Raw genomic sequence first — 25,154 nt, 5'->3', positions numbered from 1 at the left:
AGAAGATATACAAACAGATGTCCTCCAAAAGGCCAACATCACTTACGACCTTACTGATGATAGCTTAGGTATGTTTGTTGCTGCAGGGGTAGTCTCACATAAACTTAACACTGTTTATAGTCTGTGATGTGTGGTGTGGTGCTCTTGGACTATCTAAGACCTTAAAATTCCTTCTTTTTTTATTCTAAGGTGACTGCATTGCAGACAGCTGCCCATTGTTCTTATTTCATGGAGTAAATCTTTAATCACAATCACAAACCCCTGATAAATATATTACTGAAAGATTATATTTAGACTATTAGCAATCTTGTAGTAGATACAAGTATCTATATTTGCTTCTATTTAGGACCTTGCAGATATACTTGAGTGGCAATAGCTATAAAGGTCAGTAGGACTGTTCTATGTCAGCTCTTTTTAACATAATCTACATCTCACGCTACCCCACTTTCACAATTAATATATGAAGATGATAAAAGTTACTGAAATCCTTTGTGTACATTTCTTGGCATTTTACCTTGATTGTAGCTAAGATGTGTGCAAATTTGTAAAATTTCTGAGAATTGCACATTGTTTTTGTTAAAGCTATGGCACCATGTTAGATGTAAATATACTACATCTCTCTTTAATGGTGTTATGTCATTTAAACTGCCTTTCTCCTTGAAATTTATATATATCTTTTTGATCAATGAAGGCAATAATTTAAAAGTGTAAATGATTGCAGAAATTTCACTTACCATAGCTTTAGTTCTTTCTCATTCCTTCTTAAGTTTGGCCAGTTGCTTATAATCATTTCTAGAATACTTTGAATTTTCTAGAATCCTGGGGCTATTATTACTTGTTATTACCTCCACCCTACTGCCTTTTTTATTTCTAAATGAAAAATAACCCTGGGTAGCTCTTTTAGAAAGGTGATCTGACTTGTAACTATGACTATTGAAAATGTTGTAGAAAACATGTGGCAAGTAGGATGGAATACAGATTTAAAAGATTTAAAAGTTTGGGAAGCTATCTATGCATACCAAACCATTTTAAAGCATTGTTTATGAACCTTCCTTCATGTTAAAATTTAGGGATGAATAAGTCTTGGCATCTCCCTTTAGTAAGTGTTGTTTAAGAGTACATACCATATTATAATTGTATCTAAAATGATACACTATATATCTTTTGTCTTTTACTTTTAGATATTAATTATTTTTTGAAGTTCTTGGCATTACATTATCACAAATTTTGATCAGTGATGCTTTAGTGATTATTTTTGTCATCATAAGTATATTATTATACTTTCTATGAAAATAACAAAACCCCTGCTAGAAAGATGGCTCAGTGGCTAAGAGCATGGACTGCAATTGCTGAGAACCTGCTTTTGTTCAGTTCCTAGCACCCTTATTAAGTAGCTCACAGATGCCTGAGTCTCCAGCACCAGCCTTCTCTGGCCTCTGAAGGCGTTACATGTGCACAAATACACACACACACACACACACAAATACAAATAAAAGTTAAAGGAAAAAACAGCCTTTAGCTATGCCTAACATTAATCAGTAAGGTTGTACAAATAACCTTATAAAATGCCAACCCATGATCCTTTAAAATAGCATGATTGTGTTTTAATTATCTAACATAATGTTTCATATTTAGTGGTATAACCATTATATCATAGTATTGCAGTTTAAAACTATCTCTGCTATGATATCAGCATATTAGGAAGAATTTATTGGAATATCAGCTTCCTATATTATACAGTGATCTCCCGGATTAGGGCCATCCATATTGTGTCTTACAGTTCCTTTAGAAGAGTAATAAAATACCTTTAAGGCCAAGTATTCTGGCACATACTTGTAGTTCTAGCACTTAGGAGAATGAAGCAGGAATTACAATTTGGATTTTAAGGTCAGCCTGGTCTGTAGAAGAAAACCCAATCTCAAAAAGCAATAATAACAATTCAAAGTCCTTATACTTTCTATGAATTTTTTTAAACCAATTTTTTTTAAATTAGTGTTTGTGCATGTATGATGTCTGTGAGTGTGGGTACCCATTAACCACAGTGGTCCTATGGAAGAAAAAGTGAAAGTTCATCACAAATAATGTAAAACATGATTTTGCTGGAAATAGTGTGGATTCAGATATACAATGAATTATAAATTAGCTGAAACATAATTTCATATACATAATGATCTAAGAGAAATAATCACTAGCTTTCTATTAAGTTGATGTGCAGTTAGGTTGTATAGGATGTGTGAATTCATAAATTATACTCTACTATTCTGTTTTTAGATATAACAAGAGGTTCCATGTAGGTATAAACAATATGATTTTGTTTTTTTGGATAATAAAAGTCATTTGAACTAAACCATACTTTGGGAGAGTAGCCTGTTGTACAAAAGTTATTTTATTATAATCAAATTACAATGAATATATGTGACATTTGTTAGACAGATTGTTTTTCTTGTAGTTCTTTAATGTGGAAAAGCCATGCATCTTTTTGCCCACCTTCTATTTTTCTCTTCTCCCTACCCCTCATTTCAAATTGTTTTTTATTCCTTTCTTTCTATGTCCCCCACCCCCCGTTTCTCTTCCTGAGATGGTGTCTATATTGTCAATACTCTTATCTTCTTTAGTGTCCAGGATGATGAGAATTCAGGCATGGACCATCATACTCTGAGAAACAGCTTATCTTTTATGTAATTATTTAATGTTCCATCTTTGAAGTCACAGAAATGAAGAAAAATCAGAACAGTGGGTTGCCAGGAGCTGCAGGAATAAACACCAGATATAAAGACAGTTGTCGAAAGAAACCACAGGTAAGGCTCCTACAAAACCAAGTAAGTTATCCTACTTGTCTTAGGGTTTTCATTACTGTGAAGAGACACTGTGACCATGACAACTCATAAGTAAAAACATTTAAGTGTGTCTAACTTACAGTATCAGGTTCAGTCCATTATCATGGTAGAAAGCATGGAATCATTTAGACAAACTTGGTGATGGAGAAGCCAAGACTTCTACATCTTTGTCTGAAGATAGTCAGGATACTGTCTTGTGCAGGCAGCAAGGTCAGGACTCTGTTTCACACTGGGTAGAACTTGAGAATAGAGCTCTCAAAAGTCACGCCCATAGTGACAACACTTCCTCCAACAAGGCCATACCTTCTAATAGTGCCATTTCCCATGGTACAAGCATATCCAAACTACCACATTCCATTTTCTGGCCTCTGTAGACTTGTTCAAACACATGAGTCTGTGGGGGGTGAGGAGGTTTATACCTAGCCATTGCATAATGCAAAATACATTTAAGCCAAATTCAAAAGTCTCAGTAATGTTTAAAATTCTAAAGTTCAAAATCTTATCTGAGATTCATGCATCCTCTTAACTGTAACCCTCTATAAAATCAAAATCAGAAAGCATATCACCTACTTCCAACATCGCTGGATATATACTACCATTCCAAAACATCATAGTGAGGAAATACTTGACCATAGCCAGACCAAAAATCAGTTGGGCAAATTCTTATCACTGCATCTCCATTTCTGATATCCAACTCGAGTCAGTTTTGTTGATTGCAGCACAATTCTTTCTCTTGGGCTAGTTCCACTCCCTATAATCAGATTTCCTAAGCAGGTATTCCATGGCTTTGGCATCTCTAACATCTTGGGGTCTCCAAGGAAACTTCAGCTTACAGCTTCCTGTTCCAGTGTCTGAGATCCACACATGATCTTTCTCCAAAGGCTTGGTTCGCTCCTCCAGCTCTCCTCTCTGTAGCACTCAAGGTTCTGGTTGACTCTACTCCACTGCCAGCTTGCCACATTTGAAATGTAGGAGGTTTTCTGATGCTCATTATGTTTTTTTGGAGTAGATTTGGGGTGCTGTCAGTAAGTGACATATCTCATAGTCAAAATTTTCTTAAAATAATAAAAAGTCCTTAAATTGCATGTTCTGTAAGTCTCTGTGTTTGCTTGTTTGTTTTTTAAGAGACCATCTATCCATAGCATATCTGAATAGGCAAACTTTGTTTCTAGCTGTTTGCTATCTGTTCAATTTGGAAATAATTTTGTGATAAACTAGACTAGTGTATAATGCGACTATGAGTTTGATTGTCTGACTATTGAATTATTTCCTTTTTTTTTTTCCTTTTTGTTTTTTTTTGTGTTTTTTGGGGTTTTTTTTTGTTTTGGTTTTTTTGTTTTGTTTTGTTTTGTTTTATTCAAGGCAAGGTTTCTCTGTATAGCTCTGGCTGTCCTGTAACTCACTCTGTAGACCAGGCTGGCCTCGAACTCAGAAATCTGACTGCCTCTGCCTCCTAAGTGCTGGGATTAAAGGCATGCGCCACCACGCCACGTCTGACTATTGAATTTCTTAATTATCCTAAACAGTTTGTAGTAGCAGCTTTAAAGGGACTAGAACTTAACATTATTAAGAATCATCTTGGTGGCTGGAGAGATGGCTCAGCAGCTAAGGGCACTGACTGAACTTTCAGAGGTCCTGAGTTCACTCAATTCCCAGCAACCATGTGGTGGCTCATGACCATCTTTAATGAGATCCAGTGCCCAATTCTGATGTGTCTGAAGACAGCTGCAGTGTACTCACATTCCAAAAAAAAATATTTTTGCATCAGTGTACAAAGATATATAACAATGTAGCAAAAATAAAACCTTAATGTGTATCAATATAAAAAGATCTATACCAATGTAAGATGATTTGCTATAATTTTGTATTTTTGATTTAAGATTAGATTTAATAATCCCTTTTCCCTTTTATTCCTATAATATTCTTACATTGGCCATTTTTCTTTTCAACCCCTCTTCCCCTACATGAGAAAAATAAGGATAGAGAAAAGAAAACGAGGAGTCTAACCTCCTATACCTCTTTTCTTGCTCATCAAGACCATTTAATACCTTGTAATCAACCCCTTTATAATGACAAGCATCCATCACCCAATAAAACAATTAAAACCTACCTATTCTGCCTTAAGGTAATGAGATGTTGCTTTCTTAAAATTGCTTCTTGATTCTTTGAGGCAAACTATTTTTGGGGAGGTGGTAGGAGGATTAGGAAAATTGTTAGTCTTAAGAAAGTTAGCTTTAGCATTTGTTTTCCAGTCTCTGCAAGTTCAGGCTTAAGTGAAGTCCTGACTGCGTCAATCTCTAAACAGGACAAATTGAGTTAGCTGTTTTAAAATTGTCTTGGAAGCAATTCTTATGAGGAAACAGCATTGAAACAGTCAGAGGTAGGATCAGGCAGGATGCTGGAACAATATGTTTCAGTGTTTTAGTACCTCCTAAAGTGAAGCTTCTCAGTGCAGCTTTTCTGGTTGTTTTCTGTGAATGTTCCCACAAGTAATATACAGTTCTGCATTAACATATGTATAGAGTGTACAAGGTACACAGATTAGTTAAGAAAGATCCTTTGTTCTTTGAGCAGGTGAAAGATATCTACCTTCTTATAGGTTACTGGGAAGGTAACTTGCAAGTTAACATTGTTGTAAGTAACATATAAGCTAACTTATAAATAACTGAAGTGTAAAATAAATTTTCATCTATGCCATTCAAAAGAATGATATGCTAAGTCCTGAAGACTTTATAGTTTTAATATAGCTACTCATGTCAGTTTCAGAGCTGTTCCCATATAGAGGGATCAGCAAATGCATTACCTGTTTTGGTCTTTTTGATTTTTCTTCTTCCTGTCTATAGTCAAGATCTTCAAATGGTCTCCCTCTGTCACATCTGATTATTACCAATTGTAATCCATAATTTACCTCTTTTCTTGTGGAAACATATATAAAACCTCTCCCACAATGTAATGTACTTCCTGTTTTCCATTCTGAATTTAGAACATCTTTAATGCAGTGTCTCTCAGCAGCTATAGTTTTTTTGTTTGTTAGCATTCAAAAATTTTAAATTTAATAAAGCGCTATATAGTTTATATCTAGAAAGGGGTCTTTGTTATCCCTTTCTGTTTGTTTGTTTTGTCTTTTTAAGTATGATTAGATTTCTCTACACTTGTTTGTCCTGTAGGATTGTGTGGTATACTTGTAATATGCTTTAGATTATAATAAGTATAAAATGCTTCATTTTTCTAGAGACATATGCTTGAGCATTGTCTTAATTTGTACAGGTATTCCAATAATGGGCCATAACTTCTAATGTGTAACTACAGAATTAGCCTTTTGGGGAGTTAAAGCAGTAGCCCATTTTGATCCCAAATATGTCTATAGTGTGGCGCACATATATCATTTTCCAAACTGTGCTAAATGAACACATTTATTTGCCAAATTTCATTTCTCTGTGTACCTTTAGGATTACTTTGTACAGGTAACATAGTTTGGTCATATTCCTTGACTTGTTGTCAAATAATTGAAAACTCTTTCTTTAATCCTTCACTTTTAACATGGTGTTTCTGAAATGATATTATGAAGCATCTAGCACATTTCCTATTAATAGCTGATCAATTTGATCATTAACTTGTGCCAGAGGGCCTGGCAGACCAGTATGGGATCTGATCATGTTTTTTATACAATGGATGATTTCTTTTTCTCATCACTTTTTGTTGAATAAGCAGTGAAGTTAATTTGGAATCATTCTGAATAAGTTCAGCAGTTTCTATATGCAAAACAACTATTTCAGTATATTGAGAGTCAGTTATTATATTATGAGATTCTTAAAATTCTCATAATATAATCATAAGAATTTCATATAATTCTATTTTTTTTAATTGAATCATAAGGACTGCCAACTACCTTACTCATTTTCTGACTTATATCCTGGCTTCCCAATGTATTTGCATCAGTATAAAATGTAATAAATATAGAAATTGGTGTCACTTTTGTGATATAAGGGGGAATCCTATTAGTTCTTTTTATAATCTGAAGTCCCACGTTTTTGGTATATTTGTTCTTAATTTCTCCCCCAAAAAATTATATATATAATTTTATTTTATTTTATTTGGTTTTTTGAGACAGGGTTTCTCTGTGTATGCCTGGCTGTCCTGGAACTTAATCTGTCGACCAGGCTGGCCTCAAACTCAGAAATCCACCTGTCTCTACCTCCCAAGTGCTGGGATTAAAGGCATGTGCCACCACTGCCCAGCCAATCTCATCATTCTTAAAAACCAAAATCTTAGCTGTATCTATTCCTGCTAATTGACAAAATCTAATTTTTTCCTTTTAGGATTAATTCAGAGACTTCATCTATATAGATTTTTAATTTTTTACTCTGATTTTATGCTACAAATATGTATTGTAAGATATAATCTTCGCAGGGCAGTGGTAGTGGTGGACACCTTTAATCCCAGCACTTGGGAGGCAGAGATAGGCAGATTACTGAGTTCGAGGCCAGCCTGGTCTACAGAGTGAGTTCCAGGACAGCCAGGGCTACACAGAGAAACTCTGTCTTGAGAAACAAAAATAAATAAATAAATAAAAAGCTATGATGTTCACTCAACATAAGAATTCCTATGGGAGAATGAGAAGAAGCCCATGTGGGATAAGAATTTTTGTGGGAGAAAATACAGATCACTTTTGGATCAATATGATCAAAATGGACATTTTGTAGTTTCTTTTCTACCAGAGCAAATTCTTTTTTGGTTTCAGCTCAAAATCATCTTGGACTGTTTAATTCTTTTATCACCTTGTAAGGTTTGAAATAAAATACTCAGCTGTTGAATAATCCAACCAACTTTAGCCAGTAGCCAGCTAATATCTCCGAGCAATTTTTGAAAATCAATTGGAGTTGGTAATTGGGGGCTGGAGAGATGGCTCAAAGGTTAAGAACCCTAACTGCTCTTCCAGAGGTCCTGAGTTCAATTCCTAGCAACCACATGGTGGCTCACAACCATCTGTAATGGGAATTTAAGCCCACTGCCTGGTGTCTGAAGACAGGACAGTGTACTCACATACATAAAATAAATAAATCTTTTTTTAAAAAAAGAGAGTTCTTAATTGGTCTCTCTTGATTTATACCTTATCTAGTTAGGTTTCCTGTAGGCTTTTCTTATATCCTAGATAATTAATAGAATCTCCTCTTTGTAGTTTTTTCCAACACAAATTTGTAATCCCCAATAAGGTAAAATTTTCTTTGCTTTAGTAACTATTCTTTGTAAGGTATGTCCATTTGAATCATCCAGCAAAATATCATTGACGTAATGGTAAATTATGGTTTGAGAAAATTGTTTACAAATTATTTCCAATGGTTATATAAAATATTGGCATAAGGTAGAATCCTTCAACATTCCTTGTGGCAAGATCCGTGGGTTTTTTCTTTTAGTTTTTGTTTTTGTTTTGTACCTTTTGTTTGCTATTGGTGAACTTCTTGTTTTTTTGTTTTGTTTTGTTTTGTTTTGGGGGGGGCTTTTGCTAATTGTGGTCACTGTGAAAGCAAATCTTTATCTTGTTCTTATAAAGTAATTGTGAAAGAGCCATCTTTTAAGTCAATTATTATGGCCTTTCCATAGGTGACAAGGAAGCTAATGAGATCCAAGGTTGTAAAGAACCTGTTGGCTGAACAATTTTCTTAATTGCTCCCAGATTGTCAACATCCTCTACTTGCCAGATTTCTTTTTAATGCCAAATATAGGAGAATTCCAACTGCTCTTACACTAGATGGCAGTTCAAGTCCTTTGTCATAGATTTTTGCTCAGTCTAAAGAGGTTGCTCAGTTTCCCACCTAGGTGTTAGGCTGTTGGTTTTTTATCAGCAGTGGCTCCCCCAACTAAAGTTCAAGAGTCAGCCTGTTTTGTATTGTCTTAATGGACAGCCTATAATGTCTGTAATTGTCTTTGATTACATTTTTTAATTTTATCAGGATCATCACCCATAACGAACATTTATGGTTAGTTCTTGAAGTTGTTGTAAAGCTAATCTGTGTTTTTCGTTGCTGTAACAGATCTTTTCCCCATAAGTTTATGGCTATATCAGCCATGTATGGCCTTAATTTTCCCATTTGGCCTTCTAAGCTATACATTCAAGCCATCTGATACATTGATTTACTAAGGATAAAGTTCCAACCTCTTAAAATTGGATTTTTATGTTTTGAAGAACCAAATTTGGGGATCAAGCTTTTAGAAAGATTATAATTATATTAGCTCCATTGTCTACTGTTCCTTTAATTTAAATATTACTTATAAATTACTTTTGGCCTCTGATCATCTATTGAGGTTTGTGAAAATATTCATTTATTGGCCCCTTCTGTGGTTTTTTTCACTGATAAGAGGTGTTCTAACCTAATTTAATTGTTTTATGTTTATGCTGTTTGGTATTGTGGCCTATGAGAGGGCCCCCTGGACATTTTTTGATAAGGGGTTACCCCATTTATCTATTATTCCAATGTTGGCCTTTGCCACATCTTTTGCATATACTAGAAGGCATTGGCTATTTTTTTGAAATTAGTTTGGTTTTCTTTGTAATTTCTTTTGAAATGACTTTGCTCACCACAGTGAAGACATTTGTGAGTTTGGGTTTTCTGAAAATCTTCAGGAATGTCTTCTCCTACCAAGGTCATCTCAGGTGAATGAGACCTAATAACTGTATTTCTAATCCATTCATCAGTAGATGCTGACCGTGCCCTTAAACGTTGGGTCATCATTTTGCATTCAACATTGGCATTTTTAAGAACTAAATGTTTAGTCAGTGCCTTCTTAATTAGTGGATCTGATATCTTCCAGTCTGTTGCTGAAGTCAGTCTTTGTAAAAAGTCAGTGAATGTTGCTTTTGTACCTTGTTTGACTTGAGTAAATCTTTCAAAGTCTTTTCCCTGTTTCTTTAATTTTTGTTCCAGGCATTTAAGGGTGCCATGCAATGTAATGCCAAGGTTTCTTTGTCGTATATGTCTTGTGTCTCTACCTCGGCATATTGACCTTTGCCAGCATAGTGGTCTCTAGAAATGCTGATAACTCTAGTTCTGTTTCTCTGTGCTATTTCCCCACCCTCTGAAAGCCATTGTTACTGTGCTCTAGGTTCTAATATTGTTCTTGTCTTATCTTTCCAGTCTTGGGAGATTATTTTATTACCAGTCTGGCTGCCAACACAATGTCTATCTGTGGAACTCAACTTCTTTTTGCTCTTAGAAAACATTTCCCATAAGATGTCAGCTCAGTAATGCTCCCTTCTTCTTAATCACAGTTTCTTAGCTCTAGCTAACCAGTATCAATTGTCCCAGTAACCTCATTTATGCTCGACTCTAAAGCCAGAGCCACATAGCCCCAGCTGCTGAATCTCACTGCTTTCTGGGGCCAGAACATGGCCTTCTTGTTTCATTTCATCGTCCCCACCTTTTTGTTTTCCAACTCCTTCCCTTCCTAAGCATTGCTGTCCTGGAACTTGCTCTCTAGACTGACATTGAACTTAGAACTGCATGGCTCTGTCGCCTGAGTTCTGGAGTAAATATCTTGTGATATTTTGTTGAAGAGTGTGGTTGCTTTTTAACCCCTGTCTGAAGAGACTGTCTGAGGCTAAGGTAAGGAGATTTACATTTAATTGCATTGACCAAGGAAGTCTCAAAAAGCTTTTCTTTACCTGAAACTTCTTGTGTACCAGGCTGGTCTTGAACTCAAAGATCTGCTTGCTTCTGTCTCTTGTAATTCAAGGCGTGTATGATCATGCCTGAACGTTTCTTAGCCATCATAATCCATCTTTTGTCAGTTTGACACAATCATATCTCCTTAAGTTCTAATGAAGATAATAACATAATTATAGTCACACCTAACATGATATAACTATTCCTTGTTCAACACCCAGCAAATGAACAATAAGCTTAACTGTGTGAGATTTTTGCCCTGAGGTTACCAATTCCCTTACTTCCATTAAATATCATTGAATATAGGATTTAGTTCCATTCTACTTCGTGATGATCCTTTACATTTTGAGTTTTCCTTTCTAAGCTTGATCAAAACACTCATAAGAGTGAACTACAGGACAAAGTCTAAACTAGGTCTTTTTGAGACTTCTTTTCTCAATGCAATTAAATCTAAATTTCTTTACCTTAGCCTCAGACAGGGGTAAAAAGCAGCCACACTCTTCACCAAAATATCACAAGATCCATCTCTAGGCAATATTTCTAAAATTATTATCCTCTGGAGTCTCTTGAGACAGGCTACCACTGAGACTTCAAATCACTCTTTAGCACCACTGTGTAACAGAACCCAATTAACACTACTCAAGTGATCCTAGTGTTGGTGGCTCTTTCTTGCTTTATATTTCCAAATGAGAGAGAGATGCACACTAATATCTTATATTAGAGAGGCCTTTATATTTTGATATTCCTAAAACAGTTCAATGGCTGGGCCACTTCATGATCTCCACGTGACTAACCTACCCTCCTCTGATATTTTCAAGTTATTACTTGGTAAAATCTATATTCTGTCTTTGCTGCCCTAGACCCAGACATGCAGCCCTCGCGACCATGATCACCCCAAGGTGAATATGCTCTCTGACCCACACCTTTCAGGCATGGTGTCTCTACATGTTCCCCAGCATGGCAGCTCCTCACTCATTCTTCAGTTTCTTATTATTCCTTCAGTTTCTTATGTGCAGATGGGTGGAATCTTGTGCGATTTGGGGGCCAGATTAACATAATAGCTGCATTAGACCAAATCTATAATCCCACTGTCTTCTGTGTTCCTACTAATATGACCCATTAATCCCCACTTAAAGCCTTGCACTGCTTTCAGAATCCAATGTTTCAAAAATCCACATTTCTCAAACAAAAACATGGTCAGGCCTATCACAGCAATACCCAACTCCTGGTACCAACTTCTGTCTTAGGCATTTATTGCTGAAAAAAGACATCATGACCAAGCAACTACTATAAATGAAAACATTTCATTGGAGCTGGCTTACAGTTTCAGAGGTTCAATCCATTATAATCATGGTAGGAAGCATGACATTGTGCAGGCAGCCTTGGTGATAGAGGAGGCAAGAGTTTCACGTCTTGATCCAAGGCAGCCAGGAGAATACTGTCTTCTGCAGCCACTCAAAAGGAAGCTCTCTTTTGCACTGAGCGGAACTTGAACATTGAGACCTCAAATCCCAACCCCACAGGACACACTATACAACAATGCCACACCTCCTAATAGTGACACTTCCCATGGGTCAAGCATATTTAATCCACCACACTATTCAGGTGGAGTAGTCAGATGGATAATGTACTGATGTTTAGGAATGTAATATGGTACCTGAAAAGTTTCAGGACTGCATCAAAGGATACAAGTTCTTTCTGATGAGTGTAATTTAGAATTGTTGAAAGTGCTGTTGAAGTTAAGTAGATGTTTCTTATAGGGATTATATGTCTAATAAATGATAAGGAACAAATACGTAGGGATAAGAATGGACTTCTGTTATTTTTGCTTAGTATTTTGTTTCCTGAATATTTGCTGTATATGAGAGATATACAGTACTCCTAAAATTTTAAGGTATGTAATTTGCATAAAAGCCCATAGGATAAAATTTTAATAATTTTTATGCCATTAAAGTATCTAGATGAGCTGTTAAAGCTGCCTGTAGTCAAATAGCCACAGTACACATCTATAGACAGTAGGAACATTTTTGTGTAAGTCTTTTTTTCTTGAGAGCTTTTTAACTGCATTTTGGAAAAAAATCTGTTAAATTTAACTTTAAATCTCATAGGTTTATTGTTGTTTTTTAGATTTACATTCATTCATTCATTCATTCAGTGGGCAGAGCAAATGAGTGTTACCTGAAACATGTGGCAGGCAAAAATCAACTTACACAAGTCAGTTTCATTGTCCATTACATGAGTTCTGAGGATCTTTTCTTGCTGAGCCATCTGTGCCTGTAGCCATCTCTCCAGCCCATAGAGAGTTTTTATTATGCTTGCCAACGTAAGTAAATGAATGAAAATATACAGGCAACAATAAAAAAACAGTATAGTAAAGCTATGTAGAGTAAAGCCTTAAGGTATATAAAGGCACTTGAAAAACTACAAATATGGACTAGAAAGATGGCTTAGTGATTAAGAGTGCTTGTCTTTCTAGAAGACCTTAGTTCAGTTTCCAAAACCTACATTAGTTAGCTCACAGTTGTCTAACTTCAGTTCCAGAGGATTTGACACCCTGTTCTGGCCTCCGTTGTACACTCTTAGATGCATAGCAGATACTCAGATACATAGACTACACGTATTTTAAAAACTAAATACTCTTTAAAAAGTAAAACTGCAAGCTGGGCGGTGGTGTCGCACATCTTTAATCCCAGCATTTGGAAGGCAGAGGCAGGTGAATTTCTGAGTGTGAGGCCAGCCTTGTCTACAGAGTGAGTTCCAGGACAGCCAGGACTACACATTGAATCCCTGTCTCTAAAAACCAAAAAAAAAAAAAAAAAAAAAAAAAAAAGGTAAAACTGCAAATAATAAATGACTTGTAGGATCATCCAGCCTTATGTAGTATTTGTAAAGTTACAGTTCCAACAGGATTTTCTGAATGCTCCATTAATGAAATTCGTAAAGTAGTAAGTACTTTGATTTTTTTTATACTTGATTAATGCTATATAATTGCCCAAGATAATGTCTGCATTGTAGTTGTTAAAGTATATTGTTTGTTTTGAAGGAATTCATTGGAAAGAAAAATTGGAGAAATTTTCCTTCAGAAAGCTGTGAAAATTGCAAAGAGATCAATGAAAAGAAAATTCAAAGTCAGAAGCAAGGTAATATTGTTAGTGGTTATATAATGACTAGGATAATAACTGCTTAAAATACTTTTTTAATATATTAAGCTTTGTAAGTTTCTAGTTTTACAATGGAAAAATATGTTTATGATTTAAAGTAGTTATTTATACATAGAATGATTATTTAATGAAATAACCTGTTATTTTAAGTATATTATTTCCAGGTTTGGCTTTAATGTGATTCATAAGTAATTTTGTTTCACGAAGTTTTATTTTGTTTCATATGTGCTCATATGGATATTTCATTTTATGAAATTAATGCCATAATTGAGGTTTGATAAGTATTGAATTGCAGAGTAATTAAAGTCTTGTGTACCAAAATTTAAAGTGCTTTTTGTCTAAATACTAACAAGTTCAAGATTTCATGTCATGATCAATCCATGGGTCTAGTGGTATTTTTTACTACAACTGAAAAGTAAAAATGAGAACAATCATCAAAATTCATAAAAGTGGAAGGAATATTGGAAATTCTATGATTTAAAGTACCTAAAGGAGGCTGAATTAATATTATTAAATAAAGTGAAATGACAAAAAACATTCTCATTAGAAATATTTTTTCAAAATGAGAATCTTCCAATTTTTTAAAAATGTCTAACTGAATGCTTGATTTGATTTATGTAAGCAATTACAAGAAAATTTTTGTAAATGTATGATTTCCATGAAAATACTGTGGAGATATATTTTGGTTTTTTTTTTCTTTAGAATAGTTGTACTAATCAAATAAATTATTGACAAATTATAATTTTGAAGTTTTCCTATCATTATTAACTGTTAGCCTTTCAATTTTTGGTTTATCTTTATAGCATGATATGTGTACATAAACGCAGTATTTTATCCTTATGGTGTGGCGATTTGCATTTCATAGATGTGTCTTAGTTACTACTCAATTGCAGTGAAGAAACACCATGATGAAGGCAACTTATTGAAGGAAGCATGTACCCGGGGCTTTCTTACAGTCTGTGGCTAACATGCCAGTAGGTAGGGATGGTGCTGGAGCAATAGTGGATAGTTCCCATGTGACCTGAAAGTGTGAGACAGAGAGCTAACTGGTAATGGAGTGGGTTTTTGTAACCTCAACGCCTGCTCCTCAGTGACACACTTCCTACAATACAGTTAACCTCCTAATCCTTCTCAAACGGTTTTACTAACTTGGGACCAGAGATCCAAACATGTGAGCCTATGGTGACCATTCTGGTTCAAACAGCTTCAGTAATAAATAGGAGTTAATCTAGTTAGAGCTTCAGGTAGATTTGCCTCTGGGTTCTCCATTTTTAGATCAGATTGCTGATCTCATTTGCTTTCTTTACCTATGTATAAGGTGATCAAGTTCTGTAGCATTAATTATTTCCCATGATAATTCTTTGAGATTGGGAAAGATTTCAAAGATGTACTGCTTTGGCTACATTGAGGATGAAAGAACTGTATGGATCAAGTTGACATTTTTGTAATTACATCCTTAACTCGTACAACTTAATTTTTAAAACATTTGTTTAATATCTACTAGTTCTTGAGTGTCTTCACTAACATCAGGAAAAAAGTTTATAAAAATAAGATTTTCTTAGTCTAACTAAATTAAGTCTAGTTAGACTAATTAAATTAGTCTAACTAGGTTAAGACTGGTATACAGCTAAAATGTAGGTTACCAAAATGGCATTTTAAAAAGTATTGTGGGAACTTATGGGAGAATGGGAGAATTTGGAGATTCAGTGGGATGAAGACTAAGTTCTGAGCAAGCAATTGAGGGTCTTGCAAATAAGTAAAGGACAATTTTAAGGGAGGGTAAACAATGAAACTTCAGACCCAAGCAGCTTGAGAAATACGAGGTCTAATACCCATAGAGTATAGTTCTAATTTGAAGACAGTGAAAGACTGAACCTATATTTCAGGCCACATAGAAAAGGTACATGTATGACAGCCACCTGCAGAGTCGTTGGCAAGATTGTATACATAAGGACATGCTTACATTTGAAGTGACCATGATCTAAGTAGACCAGTGCTTTGTATAACCTGTCCTGAAAAACTGTCTTATTTTGTAAGAGTATTTTCTCTAATACTTATGAGATTTTGATTCTGATTTCCAATAAAATAAAGAGAGAACTGAAGTATTAAATGTACCCATTGATTCCTTGAACTCACTGGAACAGTCTACCTCCCAAAAAGAAAGAAGATATCTGCCTGTCGGTCAGAAGAAAGCTATTGTTTTAGTAACACCACTTAGAACCACAAGGTCAATAAAGCAAAGATATATGGAGCACCATCTCTATATTAAAGGAGTAAGAGATTTTGCCAAAACAAAGCATCAAGAAGAAAGTGAATCAGAGATACATAGAACTCCAAGTCCTACCAGTAAGTCCTTAGAGACCTTTGAACATAGAGTGGATTGTGAAGACAATACCAAGGAGGACTGCAATGACTGTGACATGATGACTGTCAAACATACTCAGATCCCTTGCGTGCAAAGTAAACAAATGCTCGCCAATGATTTTAAGAAAAAGAACAAGTTGCCCTCGAAACTGCAGAAAACTAAAAATCAATTAGGTCTATCAAAGTATAGCCAGTCCTCATCAAGTGAACAGAACGGAGTAGAAATTAAAAGTAAAACCAGAGCAAGAAAAACAAAAGAAAGGCTGAATCAGGAGAGAAAAAACATCCCAAAAGATATCCTCCTTATTTCAGAATCTAAAGGTGAAAGTGATTCTTATATCACACCAAAGAGACCTAGATCTGTTGCTAAAGGATCACATTACAAAGCTGGTGGTAGCATGGACTTTCTAATTGAAGCTAAGGAATCTGCTACAGCTAAGAGGCAACAGTTAGACCATCTACCTGGTGTAACTGATGATGGAAAATGGAGTGAGCCAGAGTTACAGAAGCTTCATCGGTAAGTAGTTATGTCTCTGGGATATCTGCAGAATAGTTACAACACAACAGAAAGACTTAAAGAAATACTAGTGATGTTAGCAAGCTTTTCAGAAGATGTGAGTAATTATTCTGCTTGTAACTGGTGATAAATCATATTCTTTAGGAACTGGAGTTGAGTTTGCTGGAGAGATGGCTCAGCAGTTAAGAGCACTCATTGGCAACTTCCGCAGGGCCTGAGATTGATTCCCAGCACTCACATAATGATTTGCAATCTATAAGTCCAGTTCCAACGAATATTATGCTTTTCAGACCTCTGCACAGATATAGGTGCAGGCAAAACACTCATACACATAAAGAGATTTTAATAAAAAGAATTGAATTTGACTATAGAGACTTATTACTAAGAGTTTCAGTAGTGTGGTAGTATGGAAACCAGATTATTATTGACTTATGAAGCCTAAATAGGAACATTAAAGAGATATTGACAACATATGTAGACAAATCAAGAACATTGGCAAAATTGAGGACTAGAAATCCATGTGAGTGTGGAAACAAGGGAAGATAATTTGGTTGCTATTTTGTCAGAGGACTGATGCTAGCGTAGAGGGGTAGCTGATGGAAGTGACGTAGTCAAAAGAAAGGAAGCTGTAACTGATCAAGGAGAGGCTCACAAAGGAGCATGCTACTGTAGTGTTCTATTTACTGTGTGTCCTTAAAAGTGCATAGCTTTGGAATACATCTCAATTCTTTTTGAAAATTCTTTCTGAGACATTTTTGTGACTCTGTACAACCTTCACTGATATTTTTAGTTCCCTACATGGTCCTTTTTTGATTTTTTTTTAGACAAATAATTATTTTTTACTTCCTCAAACCCTTACTTTTGTCTGCTTTCTTGCTATGGTATGGCCCTTAGTTATCTTTTATCCTCCACAATTTTGCTTTTTTTCTATGTACAGTGATCTTCAGATTTATATGTGGCCCTGAATTGTTATATTTAGATTTATATTTACATTTAGTGGTGAATATAACTATATAAATCTTGCATAAAGATATGACTACTAAAAATTGAAAAGAATATTTTTATTGATAATCATTTTTCATGCCATGGTAATTTCTTAAATTATTTTTTTAACTTTTTCACTGTACATCCTGCTCACTGTCCCCCTTCAGGTCACTGCCTCCCACAACCCTTTTCCCCTCTCCTTTTCTTCTGAGTTGGTGAGGACACTGTGGGTCTCCTTGTCCCCTAGGTTCAGGATGCTTTCTTTCCCAAAGAGGCCAGACAAGGCAGCCCAGCTCTTAGAACAGATCCCACATGCAGGCAGCAGCTGTGCGATAGCCTCCATTCCAGTTGTTTAGAACCTATACATCCGCTACATGTGAGTGGGGAGAGCCAGATGGTAATATTATATTTCTGAAGATGAAATTCTTTCCATCAAATATATTTAAACTCTGCCATTATTGGTTAAGAAAAAAAATCTTATTAGTTGCTAAATATCTACTCCATAGGACCATCTATATGCAGCCTATTTTTTTACTATTCCTCCATCTCAGACCTCACCTATTTATTGTCTGAGTTGTAGAATTAGCTTTGTGTTTGTCATTTGTACTTTCCATCTGGGAAATCTAGCTCAAATATCCTCAGGTTAGGCTTGAAAATGTCACTGAGACCTGGGCAGTAGCAGCACACACCTTTAATCCTGGCAGTTGGAAAGCAGAGACAGGTGGATCTCTGAGTTTGAGGCCAGCCTGGTTTACAAAGTAAGACCCAGGAGAGCCAGGTCTGTTACACAGAGAAACTCTGTCTTGAAGGGAGATGAGGGTGGGGGTGCGGGCAGGATGTAACTGAGATTCTGAACTATCAGAAATTTTCATTGCATTTAATATAGCTTCATATTTTATATTCTTCTGCTTTAGGTAGGTCAAAGGCAGACCATGCTAAAAGTTTTACCTTTTCTAACTGTATTTCTCAACATTTCCTTATAATACAACATTTTAATCTTATTTTATATTTAATTTTTTCCCAAAATTTATTTATTTATTTGCTTGCTTGAGACAGGGTTTCTCTATGTAGGCTTGGGTATCCTGGCACAAGATAAAGCTGACCTATTGTTCTTCAACTATTGATCTGCGTTTCCCAGTGCTTGGATTACAGACCAGCATACAAAGCCCCTTCCTCTCTCCTTCTCTCTCCCTCCCTCCCTCTCTCCTTCCTTCTTCAATTTTAAAAGTCTGGGATATTACATATCACCAAACCTGGGGCGAATGTCCATGGTTTTAGTCTCTGTTTCATAGCCTCACCTAAGCTAGACTTAAGGCTAAAAACAATCAGGAAATGGACCTTCAGACAAACATAAGTCTGTCCATTCTAATTCTCAGTTCTTGATTTTCTTTCTTTGTGATCTAGTCCACTTGTGATCCCGCAAGGGCTATTATCAAAGCATGTCTTAGGGTTTAGACATACCTAAAACCCAGATGGAGAGCATTTTTATCTATCACTTCACTGCAACTATTTCTCACCACCTGGTCTAACTCCATTGGATATATTTGTGTTTTTGTGAATGAAGCCTAATCTAGTCCTTGCCTTACAGTCAATGGATGAGCATCTAAAGACGTAAATCACTGCCCAGTCATATATAACGAATTTAAATCTTCAAAAGCTTTGTAATTTTTATTGTGTTTATCCCTGAGAAGGCAAGTGTTTAGTAATACAGTAATCACTGTAACAAGTTTATAAGAATATGTATTTATGAAACTATAAGCACAGTCTGACCTACTTTCGAAAATACAGGAATTAAGAGATGAAAGAGATCAAAAGTAAACCAAAGATTCACCGTAAGAATGTTTCATATAGAAAGAGCGAGGGAAAAATGAGAAATCTTGAAAGGAGCCTGGAATGAATTGGATAACGAAGGTTAAGGAAAGAGTTCATGAGTGGTGGGACTAATGCCAGACAGAATATCACCATAAGTTAGAGCAAGGACCTTAACGGCTATGATTATATGTTAAATTTGCCTCGTTATTTACGTGGAATAACTTGGAAGTTCGTTATTACTGACTTTTAATTAAGAATTATTTTTTAATGAAAAATAGTTCTTATAGACAGTCGCTGATTTGCCAATACTTTTGTACAGTACTGGGATACACTCTAAAAGGAGGAAAACGTTGGCTGACTGGAGCCCGAAAGAGGACTGTGACACAGATTCCTGTTCCTACCACTCCAAAGCAGGTGAGAGAATTCTTGGGGACCGCGGGGTTTTGCAGGCTCTGGATCCCAGGGTTTGCTACCCTGGCGGCCCCCCTTTATCCTCTTACCAAGGACACAGGATCCTTTACCTGGACTCCAGAGCATCTGAAAGCCTTTAAGGAGATCAAAAAGGCTTTACTTAGTGCCCCTGCTCTGGCTCTGCCGGATCTAACTAAGCCTTTTACTCTCTATGTGGACAACAGAGCAGGGGTCGCTCGAGGAGTCCTAACTCAGACCCTGGGGCCGTGGAAATGGCCTATAGTCTACCTATCAAAGAAATTAGACCCAGTGGCCAGTGGGTGGCCATCATGCTTGAAAGCTATCTCTGCAGTAGCACTGCTCCTCAAAGACGCAGATAAATTGACTTTGGGACAGCAGACAATCATAGTAGCCCCCCATGCCCTAGAAAGCATCATTAGGCAACCTCCAGATTGTTGGATGACTAACGCCTGCATGACCCACTACCAGAGCCTCCTACTGACTGAGAGAGTGTTGTTTGCACCCCTGGCTATCCTGAACCCTGCCACCCTACTGCCAGAAGCTGATGAATCTGCACCCATACACCAGTGTATAGACATCCTAGCAGAAGAGCCTGGGACCAGGAAGGACCTCACTGACCAACTCTGGCCAGGATGCCCTAGTTGGTACACGGATGGCAGCAGGTTCATGGTCAAAGGTAAGCGGAGAGCCGGGGTGGTGGTGGTAGATGGAAGACAGACCATCTGGGCCAGCAGTTTGCCTGAGGGGATTTCAGGTCAGAAAGCAGAACTGATAGCACTCATCCAGGCTTTGAAACTGGCCGAGGGAAAAATGATCAACATCTACATGGACAGCGGGTACGCCTTCGCCACCACGCATGTACATGGGGATACTTATAAGCAGAGGGGGCTACTTACATCTACTGGAAAAGACATTAAAATTAAAGAAGAAATTCTAAGCTTGCTGGAGGCCATACATGTACCAAAGAAATTGGCCATCATACATTGCCCTGGCCACCAAAAAGGACACGATGCGGTGACCAAGGGAAACAAGATGGCAGATTCAGCAGCAAAACATGCAGCTCAGGGGGTCATGGTTTTTCCAGTCGCATCCAAAAATAAAGAGACTATAGATGATTATGACATCAGAGACACCAGTTTTAGAGGAGGCTGTCCATATTCCTTTGGGGGAGATAATAATATGCGTAAGATTGTACAGGGATATTCCCCCTATGGGGTAGCAGAAACAGAAGAAGGAAAATCAGTCCTGTCTCAAAAGGAGGGACAACCATATGTTGCTAATTTCCATCAGCTGACCCACCTGGGAACTAAGAAAGTTAAAGACATTGTTCACCACTCTGATTACTATGTGATGGGACTGACTATCAGACATTGCACAGGAGGTGGTCCAGAATCACAAAGCCTGTGCCCTGACTAATGCTGGGCACCATATGGGGACTTCTGGTAAGCGACTCCGAGGAGATAGGCCAGGAGCGTATTGGGAACTATACTTCACTGAAGTCAAACCAGCAAAATATGGTCATAAATATTTACTAGTTTTCATAGACACTTTTTCAGGTTGGGGAGAAGCATTTCCAACCAAAAAGGAGACAGCCAATGTTGTGGCCAAAAAGATTCTAGAAGAAATATTTCCAAGATTTGGCATTCCTAAGGTAATTGGATCAGACAATTGCCCTGCCTTCATTGCCCAGGTGAGTCAGGGACTGGGCACTCAACTGGGGATCAATTAGAAACTACATTGTGCTTACAGACCCCAGAGCTCAGGACAGGTAGAGAGGATGAATAGAACCTTAGAAGAGACCTTGACTGAATTAGCCTTAGAGACCAGCGGGAAGGATTGGACCGCACTCCTGCCTGCCCTCCTGCCTTTTGCTTTGTTTCAGGTGCGAAACACCCCTGGGAAGTTCAAGCTCACTCCATTCGAGCTACTCTTTGGGGGACCCCCCCTTATCCGAAGCAGGGGGTGTTCTTGATCCTGATGCTTTTTTCCCCAACCCCTCTTTGCCTGCTTAAAGGCCCTTGGACTTGTCAGAAAAGACGCCTGGGAGCAGCTCAAGGAAGCTTACGAGCCAGGGACCACTGAAGTGCCCCACAAGTTCCAAGTGGGGGACTCTGTCCTGGTCCGTCGCCACCGAGCTGGGAACCTTGAAGCCAGATGAAGGAGACCCTATCTGGTGCTCCTGACCAGCTGTTAAGGTTGACAGCATTCCCACCTGGATCCACGCCTCCCACATCAAGGCCATGACACCTACAGCCCAAGATGGCACCTGGAAGCTGGAGTGTACTGATGATCCTCTTAAGCTGCGCCCTCCTCGACTGCTCACCTCTGATGAAGAATAACAACCCTCATCACCCTATGACTCTCACATGGCAAGTACTCTCCCAAACCAGAGACATTGTCTGGAGCACCTCTAAGGTCACCCCTCTGGGGACCTGGTGGCCTGATATTACCTTAGATCTCTGCCTATTAATGACCAGGTTGGAAACATGGGATATCCCTGAGGTCAGACCTGATGACCTGCTGGTGCTCTGGGAGGTTACTCCTTCCCAGAGGACGGCCTCCCTAGGCTGTGCTTACTGCAGTTAAGGCTTACCAAATTTTACATCTGTCCTCGAGACAGGCAAGAGGCTAGATGATGTGGAGGCCTAGAACACTTTTATTGTAAAGAATGGAGCTGTGAGACCTCGGGAAATGCTTATTGGCATCCCACCTCCTCATGGGACTTAATAACAGTGTCCAGAAACCATTCGGGGCCTACCCAGTGCCCCCAGGGAGGAAGATAGGTGCCCACTTCTAAAGCTACCTGCAATTCGGGACCCTGCAATCCCATAGTAATCCGATTTACTTCACAGGGAAAATTATTCACCGAATGGCCTAAAGGATAATGGTGGGGGATCTGATTCTATGTATCTGGAACCGACCCCTGGGTAGTGTTCCAAATATGGCTAAAAATAGAAAGCCCCCCAACAGTTCCTGTTCTAGCACAACAAGGTCCTCCTAAGCCACCTGGGAGAGCCCAGTCATTGCCTTCCCCTTCACTAATCACAGAGAACCTGGTCCCTACTGTTCTGCCTTCCTCAAGGACAGCTACCAAAATACCCACTAGTCTAATACCACCTGCTGCTACGACAGGAGATAGACTTTTTAATCTGATCCAGGGGGCCTTCTCAGCCCTCAATGCCACCAATCCTGCTGGCTTTGTCTAGCTATGAGCCCCCCTTATTATGAGGGGACTGCCATTCCAGGTACCCCAACCAGCACCACAGATCATAATAGATGCCCCTGGGGAGCAAAAAGCACACTCATTCTTAATGAAATTTCTGGTTCTGGGCTTTATATAGGAAGGGTGCCCCCTACCCACCAACATCTTTGTAACATCTCCATGACTCTTAACACCTCAGAGGCAGATCAGTACCTATTACCCAATAATAACAGCTGATGGGCATGCAGTACTGGGCTCACCCCCTGTGTATCCACTTCTGTTTTTAATCAGTCCAAAGATTTCTGTGTTAGGATTCAGCTAGTACCCCGTGCCTATTACCATTCTGAAGAAGTGGTCATAGAAGCTTATGATACTGGATTAAAACGAGTCCAGAGAACCAGTTTCCCTTACTCTAGCAGTCATTCTGGGGTTAGGCTTGGCGGCAGGCATAGGGACAGGGACCACTGCCCTAATCAAGGGAACCCATGATTTACAACACGGCCTTGACACTCTGCAGGCCTCAATGGATCAGGATTTACAGGCCATCCAGGATTCAGTTACTAAGCTGAAAGAGTCCCTTACCTCCCTATCAGAAGTGGTCATGCAGAACAGAGAGGATTAGATCTATTATTCCTTAAAGAAGGAGGGTTATGTGCAGCGCTTAAGAAGAATGTTGTTTCTATGTTGACCATTCAGGGGCTATCAGGGACTCCATGAGTAAACTTAAAGAAAGACTTAACAAGCGCAGGCTTGAGAGAGAGAGAGAGAGCACCCAAAACTCGTATGAAGGGTGGTTTACTAAGTCTCCATGGATGACCACTTTGTTCTCGGCCCTTATGGGTCCTTTGATGATTCTACTACTCCTGCTCACCATAGGGCCTTGCATAATCAATAAATTAATTAATTGCTTTTGTTCACCAGAGAGTTAGTGCTGTTCAGATCCTGATGCTTCGCCAACAATATCAACAACTAGGACAAATCAATTCAGAATCCATAGAACCAGAATCAGATAGTTCTAAGATTAGAATTATTTATTAGAGGGAGTGGGGATGAGAGACCCCGACTCAAAAATGTAAAGGATTTTAGGCCCCTAACAAACAAGCCTTTGGGGTCAAGTACACCCTGACCTCGGAAATAGCCGACTTTTGCTTAACTGATCCTGAGATGCACTGTTTCAGGAACTAGCTGACCAAAAAGAAAGTCTGAATGACTTGCCTTGTGACAATCTTTACAATGTTTAACCCCAAGGATGTTTGTTCCAGATAATCTCTAACCCTCCTTAAGGCATAAACTGTTGCCTGACTTCCTCATTCTGTACTTCCCCATTACATGCATAATTTGTCCTCCACCCCTTGCCTTGTGAATTCTTTTTCGTCCACCCCCTGCCTTGTTACTGGGGGTCAATCTCATCTAGCCCTGCGTGGTTACGGGACAACCCTAGTGCACTGGTTTCTCCCAAATAAACCTCGTGTGTTTGCATCACGAATGGTCTCCTGTGAATTCCTTGGGTGTCGTTTCATCCCGAGATTTGAGTGAGGATCTCCCCTCACGGGGGGGGGGGGGGGGTCTTTCAAGCCCACCACTCAAGGTGCATTTGAGGTATCGGTGTGACCCAGGAATGGATGACCCAATGCATGACCCAGGCCATTAACATTATGGATGTATTTTTACTATAAAGAATTTTAGCCAGACAGTGATGGTGCATGCCTGTAATCCTAGCACTTGGGAGGCAGAGGCTGGTAAACTTCGGAGTTCTAGGCCAGCCTGGTCTACAAAGTGAGTTCCAGGTCAGCCATGGCTATAGAGAAAACCTGTCACAAAACAAACAAACAAACCAGGAGTTTTATTTATGGCTAAATGCTTGGATCAGGGAAACTGAAGCTCCCTCAAACAGATGATAGGTATCAGACAACCTCAGATGAAAAGCCAGATACATAAGGGAGACATTGTTGAGCACTATTATTATCCAGCACATTTTCATCAGTTGCAAAGTAGAAAAAAAAAACACAAATTAGTATAGATTTTCTAGATAAGCCTATCTCCAATCATAGAGAAAATGAATCTTTCCCTGTATATAGAAAGGGTAATTAATAGAATATCCTGATAAAGGCTGTCAGCCAAGGTAAGTTAAATAAATCAACGACTGGTTAATTTCACATTGCATGATCTTACAGGGAATACTTA

General features: G+C 38.1%; 1 protein-coding gene across 4 annotated transcripts; it reads left to right on the top strand.

The window, feature by feature from the left end:
* On the top strand, positions 1 to 24,444 carry LOC127668804 (uncharacterized). 4 transcript variants are annotated; one of them, XM_052162600.1, is made up of 6 exons: positions 1 to 68; positions 2,713 to 2,798; positions 13,542 to 13,638; positions 15,751 to 16,540; positions 19,656 to 19,750; positions 20,237 to 24,444. In XM_052162600.1, exons 4-6 carry the CDS (start codon positions 16,498 to 16,500, stop codon positions 21,182 to 21,184), a joined length of 1,086 nt encoding a protein of 361 aa, XP_052018560.1. In that variant the 5' UTR covers positions 1 to 68; positions 2,713 to 2,798; positions 13,542 to 13,638; positions 15,751 to 16,497; the 3' UTR covers positions 21,185 to 24,444. The 4 variants fall into 4 exon arrangements, with proteins under 4 accessions (XP_052018560.1, XP_052018559.1, XP_052018561.1 ...); XM_052162599.1 differs by having other exon boundaries at positions 19,841 to 24,444; XM_052162601.1 differs by having other exon boundaries at positions 19,656 to 20,444; positions 21,313 to 24,444.
* Positions 24,445 to 25,154: the final 710 nt, after the last annotated feature.

The sequence above is a fragment of the Apodemus sylvaticus genome, chromosome 18, assembly GCF_947179515.1.
Source record: "Apodemus sylvaticus chromosome 18, mApoSyl1.1, whole genome shotgun sequence".
NCBI classification, from domain to species: Eukaryota; Metazoa; Chordata; class Mammalia; order Rodentia; family Muridae; genus Apodemus; species Apodemus sylvaticus.
The sequence above is the reverse complement of the archived record's forward strand: the minus strand, read 5'-3'. Positions and strand labels throughout refer to the sequence as shown.